Source organism: Eriocheir sinensis, unplaced genomic scaffold (genome assembly GCF_024679095.1).
Source record: "Eriocheir sinensis breed Jianghai 21 unplaced genomic scaffold, ASM2467909v1 Scaffold95, whole genome shotgun sequence".
Lineage (NCBI taxonomy): Eukaryota > Metazoa > Arthropoda > Malacostraca > Decapoda > Varunidae > Eriocheir > Eriocheir sinensis.
The window spans coordinates 604,899-630,461 of NW_026112330.1; the positions used below are offsets into that span (position 1 = coordinate 604,899).

The 25,563-nt window shown below is 47.2% G+C and overlaps 2 protein-coding genes across 3 annotated transcripts in view; one reads left to right on the top strand and one right to left on the bottom strand.

Moving 5' to 3' along the window:
• Window positions 1-1,614: 1,614 nt before the first annotated feature.
• LOC126995000 (trichohyalin-like) lies at window positions 1,615-25,458 on the bottom strand. 2 transcript variants are annotated; one of them, XR_007749775.1, is made up of 16 exons: window positions 25,395-25,458; window positions 21,502-21,662; window positions 21,004-21,168; window positions 18,779-19,027; window positions 17,259-17,375; window positions 16,934-17,012; window positions 14,504-14,599; window positions 12,867-13,138; window positions 12,686-12,739; window positions 9,142-9,210; window positions 8,383-8,889; window positions 5,772-5,878; window positions 2,872-3,134; window positions 2,122-2,241; window positions 2,002-2,061; window positions 1,615-1,881 (listed from the first exon to the last, which is right to left on the bottom strand). XR_007749775.1 is itself a non-coding variant. In XM_050854269.1 (14 exons), the coding sequence occupies exons 2-14, from the start codon at window positions 21,640-21,642 to the stop codon at window positions 2,927-2,929; spliced, it is 1,929 nt and encodes a 642-aa protein (XP_050710226.1). In that variant the 5' UTR covers window positions 21,643-21,662; window positions 25,395-25,458; the 3' UTR covers window positions 2,912-2,926. The 2 variants fall into 2 exon arrangements, 1 of the variants encoding a protein (XP_050710226.1); XM_050854269.1 differs by lacking the exons at window positions 1,615-1,881; window positions 2,002-2,061; window positions 2,122-2,241 and having other exon boundaries at window positions 2,912-3,134; window positions 8,383-8,700; window positions 8,836-8,889.
• The window catches only part of LOC126995004 (uncharacterized), a 49,038-nt gene continuing 26,542 nt past the window's right edge, over window positions 3,068-25,563 (top strand). The window contains exon 1 of the transcript XR_007749779.1: window positions 3,068-3,162. The gene's annotated coding sequence lies outside the window, so the exon portion shown is untranslated. The remainder of the gene's footprint in view (window positions 3,163-25,563) is intronic.

Here is a 25,563-nt window from a genome sequence, read left to right on the forward strand (position 1 = left end):
GAATTATAGGAGAAGGGAACAGTTGGAAAGTTTCGTTTAGTCGACGCAACATCTGTGGTCATATACCGGAGAGAGACAGGAGGGGAAGGAATTATAGGAGAAGGGAACAGACCCCAGGAGACGGGACATAACCCCCGATTAATACCTGGGGTGGGTTTCATCATAGTGCACTCCCAAGTGTGGTGACGTCACGCGCAGTTGGGAGAATTTCTTGGGCGTGTTTCATCACCGCGCCACAAGCACTTCCAAGTAGGATTGGGGGCGGTCTTGGGAGAAACCAGCGTTGCCAATCTTCCGCGTCACTTTGACGTCTAATTTGTCTTCAATTAACCTAAATTACACTTCCTATGTATAATTATGGAATTATAAATATAAACAATTGATATTTAGTTGAAATACAGCGATAGTATCTTCATTGTAAGGAATATGTGCACGTATTTTTGTTTCGTCTGCAACTTCAACGGCACCACGGTGTAAACAAACATTTAGTGAGTCGTGAGTAGACCCTGGCCGCCTCGCCACCATGGCCCGTAGCTTGTACTGTGCATCAAATAATCCTTGCACATTGATGCTGTGGTAGTTCTTGCGGTTGACGTAAACTTTTTCATGCTCATGTGGGGCCACTATTCTTACGTGGGTGCCATCAACAGCACCCACCACACCAGGAAAACCAGCAATATCGGCAAACTCCGCCTTCATTCTCTGCTGCTCCCCCGGTTTAAAAGGAAGCCCATGAACCGCCTCATATTCTCTTGTGTCACGAGAGCATCCACGGTCTGGGTGATGATTCTGCTGACTGTGGCCCGGGAAACTCCAAAGTCATCTGCGCTGCACGGCTGCATTTTCCCGGTGGCGAAGTATCGCAGAGTCAACGCCACTTTCAGCTCCGCTGTGACCGCACGGCTCCTCTCAGTCCTGTTGTCAATCACGTGTCGCACCAAGTCAGTGACGAACAACAGGCCAGCACGATCCACCCTGTACCTCTTCTTGAACTCGGTGTCATCGTACTCATTAAAGATGTCCCTTCTCGGGCGAAAATTCCTTGGGGTGCTGGCGGGGTTGTTCACGGGCTGCCATGTTTACAGTCTGACGCTTGGAACCTTCCTTGGGAGCGCTTGGGAGACCCCGCGCGGCCTCCCAAGGCGGCGAGCGAGATGGCAGAGTTCCAAGGCTTGGGAGCTTTCGTGAAACATGCCCAAGGTTTCTCGCACGCTTGGGACTCCTTGAGCACACTTCCAAGGACTTGGGAACTTTGATGAAACCCACCCCTGGTACACTGCTGGGTGGACAGGGGCGTAGGGTATCGGAAAAGCCGCCAAAATATTTCCACTCCGCCCGGGAATTGAACCCGGGCTCTCTCGGTTCTGAGCCGAGTGTGCTAAGCTGCTAACCACTGCACCACGAAACCCCTGGGAAGAAGGGAAGAAGGGGAGGTGAAGGGAGAGAGGAGAGGAGGAGACAACAGGAAGAAAGGGAGAGAGAGAGAGAGAGAGAGAGAGAGAGAGAGAGAGAGAGAGAGAGAGAGAGAGAGAGAGAGAGAGAGAGAGAGAGAGAGAGAGAGAGACTTCTTTTTTTTTTTAGCATTGAAATTTACAATCTATATTTTTGTTGTTTACCAAAAAGTGTTTCAAACTGTATTTTCGTTTTTTTTCACGTTAGGCCTATACGTCGCTAGGCTAGGCATCTTGTCGGCCTATCCCGTAAGTGGCCCAGGCAAGTGTTTATAGTGGCGCCATCTTGCCTGGTTCAGTAAAATTCAACCTTTCCCAGCATCCACCAATAAGATTCAACCTTTCCCAGCATCCACCAATAAGATTCAACCTTTCCCAGCATCCACCAATAAGATTCAACCTTTCCCAGCATCCACCAATAAGATTCAACCTTTCCCAACATCCACCAATAAGATTCAACCCTTCCCAGCATCCACCAATAATATTCAACCTTTCCCAGCATCCAACAATAAGATTCAACCTTTCCCAGCATCCAACAATAAGATTCAACCTTTCCCAGCATCCACCAATAAGATTCAACCTTTCCCAGCATCCACCAATAAGATTCAACCTTTCCCAACATCCACCAATAAGATTCAACCCTTCCCAGCATCCACCAATAATATTCAACCTTTCCCAGCATCCAACAATAAGATTCAACCTTTCCCAGCATCCACCAATAAGATTCAACCTTTCCCAGCATCCAACAATAAGATTCAACCTTTCCCAGCATCCACCAATAAGATTCAACCTTTCCCAACATCCATCAATAAGATTCAACCCTTCCCAGCATCCACCAATAATATTCAACCTTTCCCAGCATCCAACAATAAGATTCAACCTTTCCCAGCATCCACTAGTGAGATTCAACCTTTCCCAACATCCACCAATAAGATTCAACCTTTCCCAGCATCCAACAATAAGATTCAACCTTTCCCAGCATCCACCAATAAGATTCAACCCTTCCCAGCATCCACCAATAAGATTCGACCTTTCCCAGCATCCACCAATAAGATTCAACCCTTCCCAGCATCCACCAATAAGATTCGACCTTTCCCAGCATCCAACAATAAGATTCAACCTTTCCCAGCATCCACCAATAAGATTCAACCCTTCCCAGCATCCACCAATAAGATTCAACCTTTCCCAGCATCCACCAATAAGATTCAACCTTTCCCAGCATCCAACAATAAGATTCAACCTTTCCCAGCATCCACCAATAAGATTCAACCCTTCCCAGCATCCACCAATAAGATTCAACCCTTCCCAGCATCCACCAATAAGATTCAACCCTTCCCAGCATCCACCAATAAGATTCAACCTTTCCCAGCATCCACCAATAAGATTCAACCCTTCCCAGCATCCACCAATAAGATTCAACCTTTCCCAGCATCCAACAATAAGATTTAACCTGAGATAGAGTCGTTTAAGTTTGCTTAGTGTAATCTGTTCATGTTGACCACTCCACCACCACCACCACCACCATAACCACCGCCACCACCACTACCACCACCACCACCACCACCACCACCTACCTTCATATGTTTAACTCTGCCCTCTAAGTCCCTTCCATCCCGCAGAGCCGCCCAGAGGTTCATGGTCGCCAGAACCACCTCGCCTTGGTTACTCGGCCCTTGGAGCTCTCTGCGGACACGGAAAGAAGGGACTGAAGGTTAATAGAAGTAGTAGTAGTAGTAGTAGTAGTAGTAGTAGTAGGAGGAGGAGGAGGAGGAGGAGGAGGAGGAAGAGGACGACGAAAAAGAAGAACGAGAACAAGGAGGAGGTCGAGAAGGAGGAGGAAAACATGGAAACATGGACTAGCAGGCAGCAGAAAGCCTGTTGGCTCTTTACTAGGCTGCCTGCGTTCAGTGATTTAATCAATCCGTTTGCCATAGGAGTGGCTTGCAGGGAAGGATTAAAGCACTTGTGTACCTACTCTTGGGAACGTTCAGTTCACTCCCGATGCAGCAAAGTGGCGATCAATGCGTTTCTTGAAGGAGTTGATGGTCTCTGCGCTAACCACTTCTGCAAGAAGGCTGTTCCAGTGGCGAACAATTCTATTCGAGAAATAACTCCTGCCGATGTCGGTATTGCATGATTTGCTTGAATTGTTTTTCCGTTGTTTCTTGTTCTCAGGTTGGTTTGTAGCGTGAAGAGTTTGGAGTGATCAACGTTGCTGAGCTTGTTCAGGTACTTAAAGACTTGTATCATGTCTCCCCGCAGGCGTCTCTTTTCCAACGTGAAGAGGTTGAGTCGCTCGAGTCGCTCTTCATAGGGCTTCGTCCTCAGTGATGGTATCATCTTCGTGGCGCGGCGCTGTACTCTCTCAAGTAATTCAATGTCTTTCCTTTAATTAGGAGACCAGAATTGCACGGCGTATTCCAGGTGGGGCCTTACCAGCGAATTATACAAGGATAACATAACTCTCGGTGTCTTGTATTCGAAGTTCCTCGCTATGAACCCAAGCATTGTATTGGCTTTCTTACAGGCGAACTTGCAGTGTTTTGTTTGTTTCATGTCACTGCTGATGGTGACCCCGAGGTCTCTTTCTTTTTGCACTACATGTAGTGGTTCGCCACCCATGTGGTATGTGTGGTTGCTGTTTCTGGATCCGATATGCATTACTTTACATTTGATAGTGTTGAAGGACATGCATCTGCCATTTTTCCGACCACCGAGTGATCTGGTTCAGGTCTCTCTGGATAATTTCGCAGTCTGCCGTCGTGAGGGCCTTCCCACCCATCTTTGTGTCGTCGGCAAATTTTGAAAGATTGGATTTTAATCCTAGTTCTAGGTCGTTTGATATATATGATGAAAAGTATGGGTCCCAGCACTGACCCCTCCACTGACACTCCACTTGTGACCGGGAGCCACTCGGAGGCCTGTCCGTTGAGTAAGACTCGTTGTTTTCTTCCAGTGAGCCAGTCTTTGATCCACGCTGTCAGATTGTCGCCTAATCCCGCCGACTTAAGTTTCTTAAGGAGTCTTTCGTGTGGCACTTTGTCAAAGGCTTTCTGAAAGTCTAGATATATAACATCACTGGGGATATGATTATCCCAGATTTCATAGATACCTTGGAAGAAGTCCAATAAATTGGTTAAGCATGAGCGCTTGTTCCTGAAACCGTGCTGAGCATCGGAAATGATGTTGTTGTCTTCAAGGAACCTAACGAGTTTGTCTCTGATGATCTTCTCGAGGATTTTTCCCGCCACTGAGGTCAAGCTGATTGGTCTGTAGTTTAGGGCCACGCTTTTGTCTCCCTTTTTGTAGATCGGTGTTACGTTCGCTTGTTTCCAGTCTTTTGGGACTTTGTTTTGTTGTAGTGACAGATTGTAGATGGCGGTGAGTGGCTTGAGGATTTGCTGCTTGAGTTTTTTGAGCAGCCTGGGTGACAAGTCGTCGGGTCCGGTGGACTTGTTTATCTCGAGTTTGTCTAGGTACTTTTTCACATCCCGTTCGTCGATTGTGCCAATTTCTAGGGGAGTGATTCCCATCGGTGGGGTTGGGCTCTCGGGTACGGACTGGGTATTCTCGACCGTGAACATAGACGCGAAGTTTCTGTTTAGGAAGAGGAAAAAGAGGAGGAGGAGGAGGAGGAGGAGGAGGAGGAGGAACACAAAGGAAGAACAAACAACAGCAGACCTGCCTGGCCTTACGAGGCTGTTTGTGGCGCTACAATAACTATCTAATCAAAGGTGGAAGATGAAGGAGGAGGAGGAGGAGGAGGGAAAGTAGAGGAAAGTGGAGGAAGTAAGTTATGGAAAATTAACAAAAGGAGAAAATTAACAAAAGGAGGAGTCGGAGGAGAAGGAGGAGGAGGAGGAAGAAAAGGAGGAATAGAAGAAGGAAGAGGAGAAAGAGGAGAAAGAGGAAGAGAAGGAGGAAGAGGAGGAGGAGGAGGACGAGGAGGAGGAGAAAGAGGAAGGAGAGGAGGAGGAAGAGGAGGAGGAGGAGGAGGAGGAGGAAAAAGTAGAACGAGAACAAGGAGGAGAACGAGGAGGAGGAAGAAGAGGAAGAGGAGAAGAAAGAAGAGAAGGAAGAGAAGGAGGAAGAGGAGGAAGAGAAGGAGGAAGAGGAGGAGGAGGAAGAGGAAGAGAAGGAAGAGAAGGAGGAAGAGGAGAAGGATGAAGAGGAGGAGGAGGAGGAGCATGGAAGAGTCATAGAGTCTTATTCCAAATCTTTTACTATATTCCAACTTCTACTTTCCATTCCATCTTCTACATTATATCAATACTCACTATATCCAATTTTTCACTACATTCCTCCGAGCTATCTCCTTACCTGAAGACCTCGGCGAGTGGCTGCAGGTGGTACAAGCTTTGCAGGACACAGTTCATGTAGCAAGTCTGGCCCAAGTTAGGCAGACCCCGCGGCAACGGTCCCAAGTCCTGAGGGAAGGGACGGGCTTAGTCTGTATACACCAAGTCAAGTCCTACGCAGGTTTGTGGGAGGAGACACGGCCGAGGCGTGATTTATGCGTGACACTGCTTGGAGCCAAACTAGAGAATGTAGAAACAGGGATTTAGAGAAAACGAGGAAAGGCGGACTAATTTAAATAAATCACTTCAACATGCCCTCCCTCACACCCCACACCGCCGTTTGTAGGCATTGGAATTAGTCACGCAATAGCACAATAAAAAGACATTTTTTCGTCACTGGCTTGCCTGAACGCGCTGTGAAAGAAGGCAAGAATGCACATCCAGAGTGCACACACGGCCCCAACTTTAGTCACCCCTGAACTGGCGGGTATTTTATTTTTTTTTAAGCTTCAAATGACGTCATCCCGCTGCTCCGCCCCAAAACCGCCTCCTGCGCGTACCGGTCGCAGTTTTGAAGCAGAGTGACTTGACTTAGGGGACGGGAGCGGGAGGTGTTAGATTGATATTTTCAGACGAAGAACAAAACAAAGAAAGCCTTGGAAAGTTTAAAGAGGAAAACACACTGATGGCAACTTTTCAGCACATCAAATCATACAATAATTAAGAGGAACATTTGAAAGTAGAGATTTACTAGGAATACAACATTAGAATAGTGAAATAAAGAAGGGTGAGAGCGCGAAGATACCGATCAACTCTTGCATAAGGAATTAGAACCCCAGAGAAATGAACCTTAACAAAGCTACTCAAACAGTCATAAGAAGGAACATTGCAAAGAATATCTCACCACGAACGCAACGTTAGAATAGTGAGATAAAGAAGGATGAAAGAGCGGAGATGCCGATCAACTCTTGCATTAGGAATTAGGATCACAGAGAAATGAACCTAAGCAAAGCTAAACTCAAACAGTCATAAGAAGGAACATTGCAAAGAAGATCTCACTACGAACGAAACATTAAAATAGTGAAATAAAGAGGGATGAGAGCGCGGAGATACCGGTTAACTCTTGCATAAGGAATGTGGACAACAGAGAAATGAACCTAACCTCACAACCATTAAGAGGAACATTGCAAAGAAGACGAACGCAACATTAGCAAAGTGAAATACAGAAGGATGAGAGCGCGAAGATACCGATTAACTCTTGCATTAGGAATTTGGACAACAGAGAAATTAACTTCATTAATCTTACAACCATTAAGAAGAACATTGGAAAGTAGAGAATTACCGCGAACACAACTTTGAAACAGTGAAATAGAAGGACGAAAGAGCGAAGACACTGACCAACTCTTGCATTAGAAACCTGGACAGCAAAAGGGAAATGAACTAAAACATAAATACTTTTAAGTCATTCAGATCAAGAGGAATGTGTGATAGTATATACGTAATTACCACGAAGACAAGATATGAAAGATCGCAAAAACACTGACCAACTCTTGCATTAGAAACCTGGACAGCAAAAGGGAAATGAACTAAAACATAAATACTTTTAAGTCGTTCAAATAAAGAGGAACATTGAGAAACATATAATTACTCGGAACGCAAGATATGAGAGTTCGCAAAGACACTGACCAACTCTTGCATTAGAAATTTGGACAGCAAAAGGAAAATGAACTAAAAGAGAAATACTTCAGTCGTGCGAATAAAGAGGAACATTGGGAAGAATATAATTACTCGGAACGCAAGATATGAGAGATCGCACAGCCAATGACCAACTCTTGCATTAGAAACTTGGACAGCAAAAAGAAAATGAACAGAAATACTTTGAAGGTCATACGAAGTCACCCAATAAAGAATTTAGAAAAAAGCAACTCTTCAACTTTTCCAGAATAACATTAAAACAGTGAAGGATGAAAGAGCGAAGATACTGACCGACTCTTGCGTTAGAAACTTGGACAGCAAAAGGAAATGAACAGATATTTTAGGGGTTTTACGAAGTCACTCTATAAAAAGCAACTCTTCAACTCTTCCAGAATAGCATTAAAACAGTGATGGATGAAAGATCGAAGATACTGACCGACTCTTGCGTTAGAAACTTGGACAGCAAAAGGAAATGAACAGATATTTTTGGGGTTTAACGAAGTCACTCTATAAAAAGCAACTCTTCAACTCTTCCAGAATAACATTAAAACAGTGAAGGATGAAAGAGCGAATATAATGACCGACTCTTGCATTAGAAACCTGGACAGCAAAAGGAAAATGAGCAGATATTTTGGAAGTTTTACGAAGTCACTCTATAAAAAGCAACTCTTCAAGTCTTCCAGAATAACATTAGAACATTAGAACAGTGAGAGATGAAAGAGCGAAGATACTGACCGACTCTTGCATTAGAAACTTGGACAGCAAAAGGAAAATGAACAGAAACATTAGAACATTAGAACAGTGAGAGATGAAAGAGCGAAGATACTGACCGACTCTTGCATTACAGACTTGGACAGCAAAAGAAAAATGCAAGCAGAAATCACAGAAAAAAAAACGAAATAGAAAAACTTAAAAGAAAACACATTCATTTTCCTCACCTTTGCTCTCTCCTCCTGTCTTTTTCCTCCACTTTTCCACCTCTCCTCCACTCCTTCCATCTGCTTTCCCCTCTTCGCCTTCGTCGCGGCCCCCTCGTCAGTGATCTCATAATCTGGTATCCTCTTTCCTCTTCCTCTTTCTCCTCTTAGTTTCTCATCTTTCAAGCTTCCTTCTTCGGCAATTTCCGATCCTCCTCTTCCTCTTCCTCCTCTTTCTTCCTCATTTTTCAGACTTCCTCTTGCTCTTCCTCCTCTTCCTCCTTTTTCTTCCTCATATTTCAGACTTCCGGCAATTTGCGATCCTCCTCCTCTTCCTCTTCCTCCTCTTCCTCCTCTTTCTTCCTCATATTTCAAACTTCCTCCTCTGGCAATTTCCGATCCTCCTCCTCTTCCTCCTCTTCCTCCTCTTTCTTCCTCATATTTCAGACTTCCTCCTCCGGCAATTTGCGATCCTCCTCCTCTTCCTCCTCTTTGTTCTCTTTCCTCCTCCTCTTCCAAACTTCCCTGCTGTAAGAGTTGTTGTTGTTGTTATTATTATTATTATTATTATTATTATTATTATTATTATTATTATTATTATTATTATTATTATTATTATTATTATTATTATTATTATTATTATTATTATTATTATTATTATTATTATTATTATTATTATTATTATTATCATTATCATTATTATCATTACTATTATCACCTCCAATACCACTAATACCAACAACACCACCACCACCACTAACACCACCAACAGCAACATACCTCAAGGTCCAATCCCTCTTCTGCCCTGATCGACGATGACCCCGCGCCGGTAGTGTAGTTCTGATGCATCTGTAGGGAGAGAGAGGCAGTCACACACACACACACACACACACACACACACACACACACACACACACAGATATCAATAAAAACATGTATTGACACACGTACACACAAAAAGTGCCGTTGCTGAGTGGTTAGCGTGCGGGTTCGAATCCCCACGCTACCACCTGGGATTTTTCAGTCACCGCCGAGTGGCCTAAGACTACCCACATGCTGTCCTGAAGACCACCCATCAACCCGGACTCTAGAGGAACTGTCCAAGTGAATCAAGAATGAGCTCCGGGGGTCAGCATGAGCCAAGGAGAGATGGCGCCACTTTAAACACTTGATTGGGCCGACCACAAACTATAGGCCAGAACTTAAAACACACACACACACACACGCAGACACACACACTGACCACCACCCCTTACAATATACCAATATTTATAGTGGCGCCATCTTGCATTGCCTCATGCTGCCCTCCCGGAGCTCATCTTTAATCCTAGAATCTAGAGTCCGGGTTGATAGGTGGTCTTCTGGACAGCATGTGGGTAGTTTTAAGCCACTCGGCGGAGGCTGAAAAATCCCAGCTTGGTGGCACCGGGCGGGGATTGAACTCGCGTCCTCTTGAACGCGGCGCCGTCACGCTATCCATTCAGCCATCGCCTCCTACTTCGTCACTTCCCAGAACTCATGTCACTCACGTCCCTTCACTCACTGGCACTCGTTCGTTACCGACTCACCTTCGATCGTTTCTTGCCCTTTCTTTTGCCCTGTCTGGAGTGTTTCATGGCTGGAGGCGACGAGTCACCGCTAGATCTATCCTGACTGTCTTGGTTAGCGGGTGGAGGGGGAGGGATCGAGGGTGTACGGGGAAAGGAGTTGAAGCGAGAGAGAATTGAATAGACGGGTGGGCTGTGTTGCCGAATGCGGGAAGGTATCGCACGAAGGTCCAGCACTGGGATGGACAGCGAGGGAAACCAGGTAGGAAAAGGGACGTAGGGAGAAGTGAAAACGAGAAGGAGATAAGAGATAAATTGACGGATATATAAAAAGGCCGTATGTGTGAAAGTCATACAGAATACACAGGGAAAACAAACAATAGCTTCAGTAACTTCAAAATAGAGGGACAACAGAGAAGAGAACAGAGAATAGGTGCAGCCAAGAACCTTACGTACCAACCTCATGCAGAATACACAGGGAACACAAACGATAGCTCCAGTAACTTCAAAATAGGACAGTGGAGCAAACAGCCAATAGGTCAAGGAGAGACATGATAAAATTAACGAGTGAAGGATTGTCTTGAAGGCGCACACGAGCAACAGCATAAGAATGAACATGGAGGAGGAGAAGGAGGAGAGGCTCAGGGGACAGCGGAGGGTGAGGAAGTGAGTGAATGTGCCTCTGGGTCTGTGTTATCAGGGAGAAGGTTACACGCTGCTGATTAGATTAACTCTTATCTGCCAAGAATACTGATAGTCTTCTACCTCTTAATTTCCGCCGCCATGTTGCCTTTCTTTCTATCGCTATTTTCACGCTGACTGCTCTTCTGTACTTGCTAACTGCATGCCAAATCCCTCATGCAAGAGTTAACCAGCATCTTCATTCCCTTATCCCTTTGCTGTCCAAATCCCTCATGCAAGAGTTAACCAGCATCTTCATTCCCTTATCCCTTTACTGTCCAAATCCCTCATGCAAGAGTTAACCAGCATCTTCATTCCCTTATCCCTTTACTGTCCAAATCCCTCATGCAAGAGTTAACCAGCATCTTCACTCTTTCATCCCTATACTGTCCAAACCCCATATGCAAGAGTTAACCAGCATCTTCACTCTTTCATCCCTATACTGTCCAGACCCCTTATGCAAGAGTTAACCAGCATCTTCACTCTTTCATCCCTATACTGTCCAGACCCCTTATGCAAGAGTTAACCAGCATCTTCACTCTTTCATCCCTATACTGTCCAAACCCCATATGCAAGAGTTAACCAGCATCGTCACTCTTTCATCCCTATACTGTCCAGACCCCTTATGCAAGAGTTAACCAGCATCTTCACTCTTTCATCCCTATACTGTCCAAACCCCTTATGCAAGAGTTAACCAGCATCTTCACTCTTTCATCCCTATACTGTCCAGACTCCTTATGCAAGAGTTAACCAGCATCTTCACTCTTTCATCCCTATACTGTCCAAACCCCTTATGCAAGAGTTAACCAGCATCTTCACTCTTTCATCCCTATACTGTCCAGACCCCTTATGCAAGAGTTAACCAGCATCTTCACTCTTTCATCCCTATACTGTCCAGACCCCTTATGCAAGAGTTAACCAGCATCTTCACTCTTTCATCCCTATACTGTCCAAACCCCTTATGCAAGAGTTAACCAACATCTTTACTCTTTCATCCCTATACTGTCCAGACCCCTTATGCAAGAGTTAACCAGCATCTTCACTCTTTCATCCCTATACTGTCCAAACCCCTTATGCAAGAGTTAACCAGCATCTTCACTCTTTCAACCCTATACTGTCCAGACCCCTTATGCAAGAGTTAACCAGCATCTTCACTCTTTCATCCCTATACTGTCCAGACCCCTTATGCAAGAGTTAACCAGCATCTTCACTCTTTCATTTCTATACTGTCCAAACCCCTCATGCAAGAGTTAACCAGCATCTTCACTCTTTCATCCCTCACGCTGGTAAACTCTGGAACAATCTTCCTTCATCTGTATTTCCTCCTGCCTACGACTTGATCTCTTTCAAGAGGAGGGTATCAGGACACCTCTCCTCCCGAAATTGACCTCTCTTTCGGCCACCTCTCTGGATTCATTTTTGTAGGAGCAGCGAGTAGCGGGCTTTTTTTATTATTGTTTCCTTTTTTGTGCCCTTGAGCTGTCTCCTTCGTAGTAAAAAAAAAAAAAAGGAAGGGACGGGAAGAAGTGACGGATGGACTGAGTTTGTAAGAGGCAGGCAACGGGGGAGGCAAAATAGTTAAGTTCACCCTCAAGGCGGTCCTCTAATATATTATGTGCTGAGGTAGACGCCGAGGAGAGAACTATCAATTTCGAGGGTGTTTGTTTGTCCGAGGAAATAAGAAATACAGAAGAATAAAGGCTTTTTTTAATGATGATGATGAGGAGGAGGAGGAAGAGAAGGAGAAAATAAAGGAAACATGGATGGCAGAAAAGGAGGAAGAGGAGGAGGAGGAGGACGAGGAGGAGGAGGAATAAGATGATAAAGGAAACATGTTAGGCAGAAAAATAGGAAGAGGAAGAGGAGGAGGAGGAGCAGGAAGAGGAGGAGGAGGAGGAGGAGGAGGAGGAGGAATAAGAAGAGAAGAAGATGATAAAGGAAACATGTTAAGCAGAAAAGGAGGAGGAGGAGGAGGAGGAGGAGGAGGAGGAGGAGGAGGAGGAAGAGGAGGAGGGGGGATCACTAATACCAAACGAATAGTTAATAGATAGATAAATAACATATAATAAATAAGAAAGAAAAAAAACAATACTCACAAACAGACGCAGTTCCTCGATGACCTGCGGGTGAACCGGCTTGGCGACCTGGAACTAAGAGAGGGAGTGAGTTGCGCGCACACACACACACACACACACACACACACACACACACACACACACACACGCTCACACACACACACACACACACACACACACACACACACACACACACACATACCTTCCAGCACATCAGCCCGTTCCTCTTGTTCAATATATCCGTCATCTCCCAGTGCTCCATCGCTTGGGCCACGTCCCACGCTGTCACGCCCTGGTACTCTGCTTCCAACTTCATCTTCTTCTTCTTGAGCATCTCGGCGGTGTCTCTCTGCCTGTTAGCGGCGGCCAAGTGCAGCAGCGGCGGGCACTCCTCCCTGGCTGATCGCTGGTCCCACAATTTTCTGACGGTCTTGTTGTCTCCGCGAGCGACCGCCAGCTGTAGGGCGCTCCAGCCTGTGCCGTAAGGAGAGAAAGGGGAGAGACGTGTTCATGGCCTTTGTGGAGAATGTAATATAATGGGGAGGCAGTGGATGAATGGATAGCGTGACGGCGCCGCGTTCAGGACGACGCGAGTTCAATCCCCGACCGGTGCCACCAAACTGGGATTTTTCAGCCCCCGCCGAGTGGCTTAAAACTACCCACATGCTGTCCACCAGACCACCTATCAACCCGGACTCTAGATTCTTGGATTAAAGACGAGCTCCGGGAGGGCAGCATGAGCCAATGCAAGATGGCGCCACTAGAAACACTCGCCTGCGCCAGAACGGGCTGGTCCGACTATCAGGCCCCATCGGGAAGAAGCCTTGGGCCGACCATCAGGATCCACCGGGAAGAAGCCTTGGGCCGACCATCAGGATCCACCGGGAAGAAGCCTTGGGCCGACCATCAGGATCCACCGGGAAGAAGCCTTGGGCCGACCATCAGGATCCACCGGGAAGAAGCCTTGGGCCGACCATCAGGATCCACCGGGAAGAAGCCTTGAGCCGACCATCAGGATCCACCGGGAAGAAGCCTTGGGCCGACAATCAGGATCCACCGGAAAGAACCCTTGGGCCGACCATCAGGATCCACCGGGAAGAAGCCTTGGGCCGACAATCAGGATCCACCGGGAAGAAGCCTTGGGCCGACCATCAGGATCCACCGGGAAGAAGCCTTGGGCCGACCATCAGGATCCACCGGGAAGAAGCCTTGGGCCGACCATCAGGATCCACCGGGAAGAAGCCTTGGGCCGACCATCAGGATCCACCGGGAAGAAGCCTACCAGCGCGATAGGCCACGACGTAAAAAAAAATTAAATTAATAAATAAAAAAAAATAAAAAACATCAGGTAATCACTGGGAGTATCCAGTCATTCCAGCGATATCCCGTGATGCTGCGTTTTTGTTTTTGTTTTCTTTCTTCTTCTTTTACGTCGTGGCCTATTGCGCCGGTAGGCTTCTCCCCGGTGGAACCTGATGGTCGGCCCAAGGCTTCTTCCCGGTGGATCCTGATGGTCGGCCCAAGGCTTTTTCCCAGTGGGGCCTGATGGTCGGCCCAGCCCGTTCTGCCGCAGGCGAGTGTTTATAGTGGCGCCATCTTGCATTGACTCATGCTGCCCTCCCGGAGCTCATCTTTAATCCTAGAATCTAGAGTTCGGGTTGATAGGTGGTCTTCTGGACAGCATGTGGGTAGTTTTAAGCCACTCGGCGGTGGCTGAAAAATCCCATCTTGGTGGCACCGGGTAGGAATTGAACTCGCGTCGTCCTGAACGCGGCGCCGTCACGCTATCCATTCAGCCACCGCCTCCCCCAGCTTATTACCTAAGGCTGTGTTACTCACGCCTGTCGTTCCGCTCCGTGCCGTTGAGCCTTCGCAGTAAACCCTCCACGTGTCTGTCCAAGCCCAGGGAGACAGCCACGTGAAGCTGCAGCTCGTCTGGCGGGAGGTGAGGGAGAGAGTGAGTCTACAGGTCGGTATTACAAAACACTTTCATTTCACACATCAGCTATTTCTAAAGGTCAAAGAGTGGATCAGTCGGGTTCTTATGACTGTTTCTTCAGGTTCACGGTACAGCGGAAGGGTCAAACTAGCATCAGGGTCATAAAACTACTCCCGGCAATGCCTACAACTCCTACGATAGCCTTGTCAAATATGTGTTCTTGGGCGGCGAAATGTCTTGAGGCGGCGCTGGTGACCGCTTGGGGGCCACGATGACTGCAGCGGCTTACAAAGGGAGGAAGATGAGGCAAAGCAAGGGACGGAGAGACGGGAAATCAGGGAGAGGGAAACAGAGAGGGGTCGTAGGTCAGGGGGAGAGGAAGGTGCTGGGAGGTGGGGGAGTGAGTGACTCGAGGAAGCGCCGCTGGTGACCGCTTGGGGGCCACGATGTCTGCAGCGGCTTACAAAGGGAGGGAGATGAGGCAAAGGGACAGAGACGTGAGATCAAGGAGAGGGAGACAGAGAGGGGTCGTAGGCAACGTTACCAGATTGTCGTACACAGCCTCTTTATTTATCAATTTCTGACCCCCAAAACTCTGGGTCCCAATAACGAGCCTCATTCATAGTTATCGTTAGAATAGCTAATTCCTGATGCTTCTTGGCAATAGCTAGGCGTCAGAAACCGGTAAATACCATCCTCTGGGTACGATAATCTGACAACGGTGGTCGTAGGTCGGGGGGAGAGGGAGGTGCCGAGTGCTCAATAAGTAACCCAGCCACGCCATTGAGCAAGATGTCGCAAAATTCATCAAAGTGCAACACATCATGACGTGTGGTTTGTATCGATCATGAGGAAGCATTGACTAGATTAACCCCTTGACTGCGGATTTCCTACAGTCAGGCCTCACCAAGCTACGGGAATGGAACACGAAGTGGCTGCTACATTTCAGTGAAGAAAAATGTATAATCCTGCACCTTGGGAGAGGATATCCAGCACACTAATACCACATGGGAAACACTCCACTATCCACCACAGAGGCAGAGAAAGACCTGGGATTGTATGTGACCAGGCTACCAGTGAATGGATATCCAGCATACCAATACCACGTGGGAAACACTCCACTATCCACCACAGAGGCAGAGAAAGACCTGGGAGTGTATGTTACCAGGCTACCAGTGAAGGGATATCCAGCACACCAATACCACATGGGAAACACTCCACTATCCACCACAGAGGCAGAGAAAGACCTGGGAGGTATGTTACCAGGCTACCAGTGAAGGGATATCCAGCACACCAATACCACATGGGAAACACTCCACTATCCACCACAGAGGCAGAGAAAGACCTGGGAGTGTATGTTACCAGGCTACCAGTGAAGGGATATCCAGCACACCAATACCACATGGGAAACACTCCACTATCCACCACAGAGGCAGAGAAAGACCTGGGAGTGTGTGTTACCAGGCTACCAGTGAAGGGATATCTAGCACACCAATACCACATGGGAAACACTCCACTATCCACCGCAGAGGCAGAGAAAGACCTGGGAGTGTATGTTACCGGGCTACCAGTGAAGGGATATCCAGCACACCAATACCACATGGGAAACACTCCACTATCCACCACAGAGGCAGAGAAAGACCTGGGAGTGTGTTTTACCAGGCTACCAGTGAAGGGATATCCAGCACACCAATACCACATGGGAAACACTCCACTATCCACCACAGAGGCAGAGAAAGACCTGGGAGTGTATATTACCAGGCTACCAGTGAAGGGATATCCAGCACACCAATACCACATGGGAAACACTCCACTATCCACCACAGAGGCAGAGAAAGACCTGGGAGTGTATGTTACCGGGCTACCAGTGAAAGCCAAATCCGTGCCAGTCACAGCGGATGGGTTAAAACTTGAGTACTACACACACACACACACACACACACACACACACACACACACACACACACACACACACACACACACACACACACACACACACACACACACACACACACACACACACACACACACACACACATAAACTCTCCCCACGTTTTTAAATATATGAATTCGCGAGTTCTGTGATATGTTCCTTGACCTGGGAAGCAGCCAGTTATGGCGCTCATGTTCACCCTATCGAAGGCCTTGGCCCCCAACAAGCAGCCAGTTACAGTTTTCATATTTTCTTCAAGGTCTAGAAAAGCTTCCCACTTCGACAAAAACATAAAACAGTGAGGTCAAGAAATTCTACCTTGTGTCGGACAGCACCCAGTCACAGCGCTCATGTTAACCCTATCGAAGGCCTTGGCCCCAACAAGCGTATCACTCACCCTTGCCCGCCGCGTCTTCGATAAACTCTCGTACCGTGCCTGTGTCCACCCTCTCGCCCCTCAAGATGGCCACGCAGCGCTTGGGGGTTGGGGGGGGGGGGAGAGAGAGTTACATAGATTTACATAGAAGTCCCAACCACGCAGGCCCTATACTCCATACTAGAGTCTGTATTCTTATAGACTCCGATTAAAGTCAATTATTTCAACAGGACAAAATGATGGTTTAATGCGTTCTTATCATCATCATCACCACCATCACCACCCCCACCATCATTAGTACAGGGAAGGACTAAGGCGATAGTATTGGAACCAGGCAAACTTTTACCTTCTTGAAATAGTCAAGTTCATTATAGTTCTCCAGAAGCGCCTCTTCCCTTCCCTCCAACCGGCGCAGGTCACCCTCGAGTTGCTCAATCCTCTCCTGCAGCTCAATAGATGCTCCCTGCAAAACACATGAGTCGTGACGGGAAGGATATCATCATTTAGGGTAGGCGGTGGCTGAGTGGTAGCGTGCTGGGCCCACATTCACCGCGTAATGGACGAAGCGGGTTCGAATCCCCACGCTACCACCTGGGATTTTTCAGTCACCGCCGAGTGGCTTAAAACTACCCACATGCTGTCCTGAAGACCACCCATCAACCCGGACTCTAGAGGAAACCGTCCAAGTGAATCAAGAAGGAGTTCCGGGGGGCAACATGAGCCAAGAGAAGATGGCGCCACTATAAACACTTGCCTGCGCCATGACGGGCTGGGGCCAAACACCATCCAGGCCCCTCAAGCAAGCCTACCGGCGCTATAGGCGTAGACGTAAAAAAAAAATCACACTGCACGTCGTAATCAAACTCTTTCCCCTCAAACACACACACACACACACACACACACACACACACACACCATGTTTTTCCCGCAGACTAGGAGTGGTTACTGTCCCCCCTTGAGCAGGTGATGGGGTGTGTGTGTGTTAAAACGTCCTTGTTCCCTTTTTGTACTCTGCCCCAAATACTCGACAGTTTTACGAGTTCTTTCGAGTACAATAAGAATATGCAGACGCGTGTGTGGTGTGGTGTTGACGACCTGCAAGGGTGGAGGAGAGGCCAGGGTGAGGGAGTGACAAAGGTATGGTCTAGCTTGGGCCGTGGGGAAGAGCTAGGAGTGCAAAAAATGTACTTAAACCCAAGCCTGGAGTGTGTGTGTGTGTGTGTGTGTGTGTGTGTGTGTGTGTGTGTGTTTTAGAACAAAGGAGACAGCTCAAAGGCACAATAAAAAGGGAACAATAATAAAAAAAAGCCCGCTACTCGCTGCTCCCAAAAAATAATCTAAAGAGGTGGCCTAAAGAGAGGTCAATTTCGGGAGGAGAGGTGTCCAGATACCCTCCTCTTGAAAGAGTTCAAGTCATAGGCAGGAGGAAATACAGAAGAAGGAAGATTGTTCCAAAGTTTACCAGCGTGAAGGATGAAAAAATGAAGATGCTGGTGAACTCTTGCATAAAGGGTTTGGACAGTATAGGGATGAGCATGAGTAGAAAGTCTCGTGCAGCGGAGCCGCGGGAGGAGGGGAGGCATGCAGTTAGTAAGTTCAGAAGAGCAGTCAGCGTGGAAATATCGATAGAAGATAGAAAGAGAGGCAACATGGCGGCGGAATTTAAGAGGTAGGAGACTATCAGTAGGAGGAGGAGAGCTGATGAGACGAAGAGCCTTAGCCTCCACTCTGTCCAGAAGAGCTGAGTGAGTGGAGCCCCCCACACGTGAGATGCATACTCCATACTCCTTATATGCAAACGGTTCATGTTCCCTCACAAAGCAGACAAAGTGACTATCTAGAAAGACGAACATTCTGAAAACAAACCTGGTAGTGTTCTGCTCTCCGCCTCAACGCTCCATTCGCCTCCTCCAGCTTGGTCTTCTCATTCCCACACGCCTCCAGCGATGCCCTCTCCACCTCCCACGCTTTCTCCAACCTTATTTTCTCCTCCTCCCACGCCATCCACTCTTCTCTCCTCTCCTTCGCCATCCGTCTCTTCGCCTCCTCCACCTCCGCCTCCTTCTCCCTCTTCATACTTCTCTCCATCTCCCTTATTCGATCTTCAAGCAGTATCTAGGGAGGAGAGGAGGCGGTTAAAGTAGTAGTAGTAGTAGTAGTAGTAGTAGTAGTAGTAGTAGTAGTGGTGAAGGCGAAGTATGAATTAAATCAATCATAACAATGTTTAGAAGAAGAAAAAGTAGAAGAAGAAGAAGAAGAAGAAGAAGAAGAAGAAGAATGATGATAAAAACATTAATAACAATAATGAAAATAATAATAATAATAATAATAATAATAATAATAATAATAATAATAATAATAATAATAATAATAATAATAATAATAATAATAATAATAATAATAATAATAATAATAATAATAACGTACTCTTTTAAAATGTACACCACTGAGACTTTGCCATCGAACCCGGGCATTCTAAGTAGAAATCGGGTCAGCGAACAACTGCGCCACCGACGAGCCGGAAGGTCACCGCGCCAGAGAACATTCGTAGATTTTCGTTTCACCAGCAGGAGGCGGTGGCTGAATGGATAGCGTGACGGCGCCGCGTTCAGGAGGACGCGAGTTCAATCCCCGCCCGGTGCCACCAAGCTGGGATTTTTCAGCCGCCGCCGAGTGGCTTAAAACTACCCACATGCTGTCCAGAAGACCACCCATCAACCCGGACTCTAGATTCTAGGATTAAAGATGAGCTCCGGGAAGGCAGCATGATCCAATGCAAGATGGCGCCACTATAAACACTCGCCTGCGCCAGAACGGGCTGGGCCGACCATCAAGTCCCACCGGGAAAAAGCCTTGGGCCGACCATCAGGATCCACCGGGTAGAATGGACCGCGTGAAGGACGACGCGGGTTCGAATCCTCACGCTACCACTCGGATTTTTCGGTCACCGCCGAGTGGCTTAAAACTACCCACATGCTGTCCTGAAGACCACCCATCAACCCGGACTCTAGAGGAAGCCGTCCAAGCGAATCAAGTACGAGTTCCGGGGGGCAGCATGAGCCAATGCAAGATGGCGCCACTATAAACACTTGCCTGCGCCAGAACGGGCTGGGCCGACCATCAGGCCCCACCTGGAAGAAGCCTTGGGCCGACCATCAGGCCCCACCTGGAAGAAGCCTTGGGCCGACCATCAGGCCCCACCGGGAAGATGCCTACGGGCGCAATAGGCAACAACGTAAAAAAAAAAAAAAAAGAAGCCTACCGGCGCAATAGGACACGACGTAAAAAAAAAAAAAAGAAGAAAAAAAAGAAAAATGTCAGTTTTTCAACATCCCGACCCACCCAGCTGACTTTGCCCGCCTCGCTCCCCACTCCCTTCAAGTGGCTACACAGGGCCACATTTAGTGGAAGATGACCCCCCCATTAACAGCTCTGGGCATCGCCTTGTTGTGGGTTGATTAAAGGTGTTTCCAGCCTCCACGGGTACCAGCGGGTCGCCTTCCCTTCGTGACCGCAGCGGGGGAAGGACGGCAGGGAGAGGCAGCAGAAGTGGCCGCCGGCATCGTGACTCTGCAGTTCATCTCTGGCTCTGCCGGTATGCTGCCCTGGCTAATACTTAACCCGGAATAGCAGCGACGGGCCAAATTTGTGGCTTTACCGTGTAGCAGTGACGGGCCAGATTTGTGGCTTTACCGTGTAGCAGCGACGGGCCAGATTTGTGGCTTTACCGTGTAGCAGCGACGGGCCAAATTTGTGGCTTTACCGTGTAGCAGCGACGGGCCAAATTTGTGGCTTTACCGTGTAGCAGCAACGGGCCGAATTTGTGGCTTTGCCGTGTAGCAGCGACGGGCCAAATTTGTGCCATGATTTAAACCCCCCAAAATAGATGATACATAAATTGATCACGAAAGCTTTGATATATATTATGAAATGGTTCGTGTGAGTGATTATTTTTTCTCATTTTTCTCGCTTGGAGGGACCATTAAGAAACATGATCCCCGCTGCTACCACCACCACCGGGTTAAAATGTTGCCCGGCACTCAGCGATATGGCAACACTTCGAGGTTATTCACTGCGTTATTGCAACCTACCTTTTCAGTGTCCTTCTCCTTCAACTCTTTCTTCAGCATCCTCATCTCTTTTTCCATCTCCTCCATTCTCCTCTTCATCTCCTCCATTCTCCTCTTCATCTCCTCCGCCTCCCATCTCTTCTCCTTCGTCTCCACATCTTCGGCCGGTAGATGCTTCGTGCCCTCCTGAAAAGACACTTGTGGTAGTAGTAGTAGTAGTAGTAGTAGTAGTGGTGGTAGTGGAAGCAGTAGTAGTAGTAGTAGTAGTAGTAGTAGTAGTAGTAATAGTAATAGTAGTAGTAGTAGTAGTAGTAGTAATAGTAATAGTAATAGTAGTAGTTGTAGTAGTAGTAGTAGTGGTAGTAGTAACTCTTTTTTTTTTTTAACGTCCTTGCACTGTCTCCTCTGCTATGAAAAATAATAAAAAATAAAAACTTCCTCCGTAATCCATTCAGCGTTGCCTTAAAATCATGACTTATGGAACCTGGGGGAAGGAAGCACACAGCAGAATGTCCTTACCTCCCTACTGTCGCTGAAGGGCTCTGAAGCCGATGACTCTGATGATGATGATGATGATGACAACCTCGATCTGTCTTGTTCCCTCGCTTCCCTTCCCATTGAATTCCATTTGTCTCTCTCTCCGTCTCTGCGGCTGTCCATCTTCCTGCTGCTCTGCGATTCTGTGGGTGAGGACGTAGTGGTAGTAGTAGTAGTAGTAGTAGTAGTAGTAGTAGTAGTAGTAGTAGTAGTAGTAGTTATAGTAATAGTTGAAGTAGTAGTGTAGTAGTAGTAGCAGTAGTAGTAATAGTTGAAGTAGTAGTATTAGTATTAGTAGTAGTAGTAGTAGTAGTAGTAGTAGTAGTAGTAGTAGTAGTAGTAGTAGTAGTAGTTGTAGTAATAGTAGTAGTAGTAGTAGTAGTAGTAGTAGTAGTAGTAGTAGTAGTAGTAGTAGTAGTAGTAGTAGTAGTAGTAGTGAAAACGGCTGTAAAGCGCTGGGAGTCCGAACTGCAGAGACTGAGCGAGATCGCCAAAACAGAACCGCAGGCAGCCTATGCAGCATTTACGTACGGTGTCAAGCATAAATGGAACTACCTCATGAGGACAGTTCCTGATGTTGCTCCGTTACTAAAACCTCTGGAAGATGCTATCAGAAACACCTTCATACCGGCGATAGCAAATGGGAGATGTCCCAGTGACCAGGAGAGAAGATTGCTGGAGTTGCCGCCAAGAATGGGTGGGCTCGGCATCACCAACCCGCAAAATCTGGCTGAGTCTGAATTCGGGAACTCAATCCGAATCACAGCCTCCTTGACCGGATATATTACCAATCAAAATGAAAGGGGAGAAGACAACCCTCAAGATATTAGGTCACTAAGGAATGAAATCTCCATAAACAGAGAAGGAAAACAGAGAGACACTCTGAGTGACCTAATGAGAGAACTCCCAGAAGACACAAGGAGGAGGACAGATATTGCACAGGAAGTGGGCGCTTCAAACTGGCTAACCACACTACCTATCAGGGCAAAAGGCTTCAACTTAAACAAAAAAGAATTTACTGATGCCCTTGCCCTCAGGTATGGCTGGCCAGTGGATGGGCTCCCAAACATGTGTAACTGTGGCTCACCCTTCAACCAAAATCATGCCATGACATGCAAGAGAGGAGGTTTCGTCTGCATGAGACATGATGAAGTAAGAGATGTAACAGCTCAGATGCTGAAAGAAGTCTGCCACGACGTGACTGTGGAACCCATGCTGCTCCCTCTGCAAGGCGAACACCTCGCCAGACGCACCGCTAATGTTTCGAACGAAGCACGAGTGGATGTTAGCGCCAGAGGGTTTTGGGCTCGTGGACAAAGGGCATACTTTGACATAAGGATCTTTGATCCCATGGCCCATTGCCACAGAGACCTGACCCTTGATGCAGCCCACAGAAGAAACGAACAAGAGAAGAACAGAGCATATGAAGAAAGAATACAGAATGTGGACCAGGGCTCCTTCACCCCGGTAGTATTCACGACGGCAGGAGGGATGGGACCAAGGGCGCAGAGCTTCTACGCAAGACTCGCCGAAACACTGGCGGATAAGAAACAGTAGCCAAGAAGCAGTGTGGTTGCCTGGATGAGATGCAGGCTGTCCTTCTCCCTCCTGAGGTCAGCCTTGGTCTGCCTGAGAGGAACCAGGTCACCTGCACCCAAAACCACCCGCATTGCTGACCTGGACTTTGAGGCGACGGTGGTTGATAGTCGTATCAACCACAAGCTCTGTTAGCTTAAAAATAAAATGTTTAGTAAAGTTTGTAATATTAAATAAAGATGGTTGTCGGCCACAGTCATTGGCGGGGTGGGGCCAATGAATTGCTTTGTGAAAGGATATGAGAAAATATACCGCTCACAACGCAACTCTAATAGATGGAGGCCCGTTTAAAAAAAGTAGTAGTAGTAGTAGTAGTAGCGGGCTATTTTTTTTGTCGTTTCCTTTTTTTGTGCCCTTGAGCTGTATCCTTTGTTGTAAAAGTAGTAGTAGTAGTAGTAGTAGTAGTAGTAGTAGTAGTAGTAGTAGTAGTAGTAGTAGTAGTAATAGTTGTCATTTTAAGGAAAATATTAAAGAAGTAAGAAAAAATAGATAAACACACACACACACACACACACACACACACACACACACACACACACACTCCTTATATATAGTCCTGTCCGACACGATGCCCAAAAATACTATTGATTGAATATTTAAAAACAAACCCAAATTGTTTCTGACCACCGACACGTTCCGAACGAGAAATAACGCCACAAAACTTAAGTGCAATCAAATAAATTCAGCCTGCACCAATTTTTTCTTCACCAACGTTGTAGTGCGAGAATGGAATAAACTCCCGCCGCCTTCCCTCAGTGGTCCAGTGCAACACGACTGACTCCTTTAACCGTGCAGCAGCGACGGGCCAAATTTGTGTCTTTACCGTGTAGCAGCGACGGGCCAGATTTGTGTCTTTACCGTGTAGCAGGGACGGGCCAAATTTGTGGCTTTACCGTGTAGCAGCGACGGGCCAAATTTGTGGCTTTACCGTGTAGCAGCGACGGGCCAAATTTGTGGCTTTACCGTGTAGCAGTGGCGGGCCAAATTTGTGTGTGTCTTTACCGTGTAGCAGCGACGGGCCAAATTTGTGGCTTTACCGTGTAGCAGCGACGGGCCAAATTTGTGTGTGTCTTTACCGTGTAGCAGCGACGGGCCAAATTTGTGTGTGGCTTTACCGTGTAGCAGCGACGGGACAAATTTGTGTGTGGCTTTACCGTGTAGCAGCGACGGGCCAAATTAGTGTGTGTCTTTACCGTGTAGCAGCGACGGGCCAAATTTGTGTGTGTCTTTACCGTGTAGCAGCGACGGGCCAAATTTGTGTCTTTATCGTGTAGCAGCGACTGGCCAAATTTGTGTCTTTACCGTGTAGCAGCGACGGGCCAAATTTGTGGCTTTACCGTGTAGCAGCGACGGGCCAAATTTGTGGCTTTACCTTGTAGCAGCGACGGGCCAAATTTGTGGCTTTACCGTGTAGCGACGGGCCAGGCCAAATTTGTGGCTTTACCGTGTAGCAGCGACGGGCCAAATTTGTGGCTTTACCGTGTAGCAGCGACGGGCCAAATTTGTGGCTTTACCGTGTAGCAGCGACGGGCCAAATTTGTGGCTTTACCGTGTAGCAGCGACGGGCCAAATTTGTGGCTTTACCGTGTAGCAACGACAGGCCAAATTTGTGGCTTTACCGTGTAGCAGCGACGGGCCAAATTTGTGCCATGATATAAACCCCCCAAAATAGATGATACATAATCTGATCACAAATGCTTTGATATATATTATGAAATGGTTTGTGTGAGGGTGATTTTTTCTCATTTTTCTCGCTTGGAGGGACCATTAAGAAACATGACCCCCGCTGCTCCCACCACCACCAGGGTAAAAACAAGCTTGACTGACAATTCCATCAACTTGATATTCACTAAAAGGAGAAACGCAAAGTCTTGGATGCAATAAACTTTAACAGGATTTAACTTCGCTAGGTCATGAAAATCCCAGCAACTTATATGAGAGGCTTCCAAAAACGGTCGATTTTAACCCGGTGGTGGTGGTAGCAGCGGGGATCATGTTTCTTAATGGTCCCTCCAAGCGAGAAAAATGAGAAAAAATCACCCCTCACACAAACATAATAATATCACAACATAATATATATCAAAGCATTTGTGATCAGATTACGTATCATCTATTTTGGCCCGTCGCTGCTACACGGTAAAGCCACAAATTTGGCCCGTCGCTGCTACCGGGTTAAACCGATACCCGGACAAACCACCTAGTCTGGACCATAGGCTCGGTGTGGTCTGAAGATCTATGTAAAGCTATGTAAATCTACCCCTTAACACACCCACACACACCTCGGTTCAAGAACACTTTGCTTCTCTCTCTCCCAACACAACCACTACGACACTGCCTCCGCCCATCCCGCCCCGTTGAGCACAGATAAGGGTTCCTGTCCGTGATTAGATTACCGATAACGCTTCGAGATACCGCCCAGCTGTACCCTTGTGGTGAAGCTGTTATGTT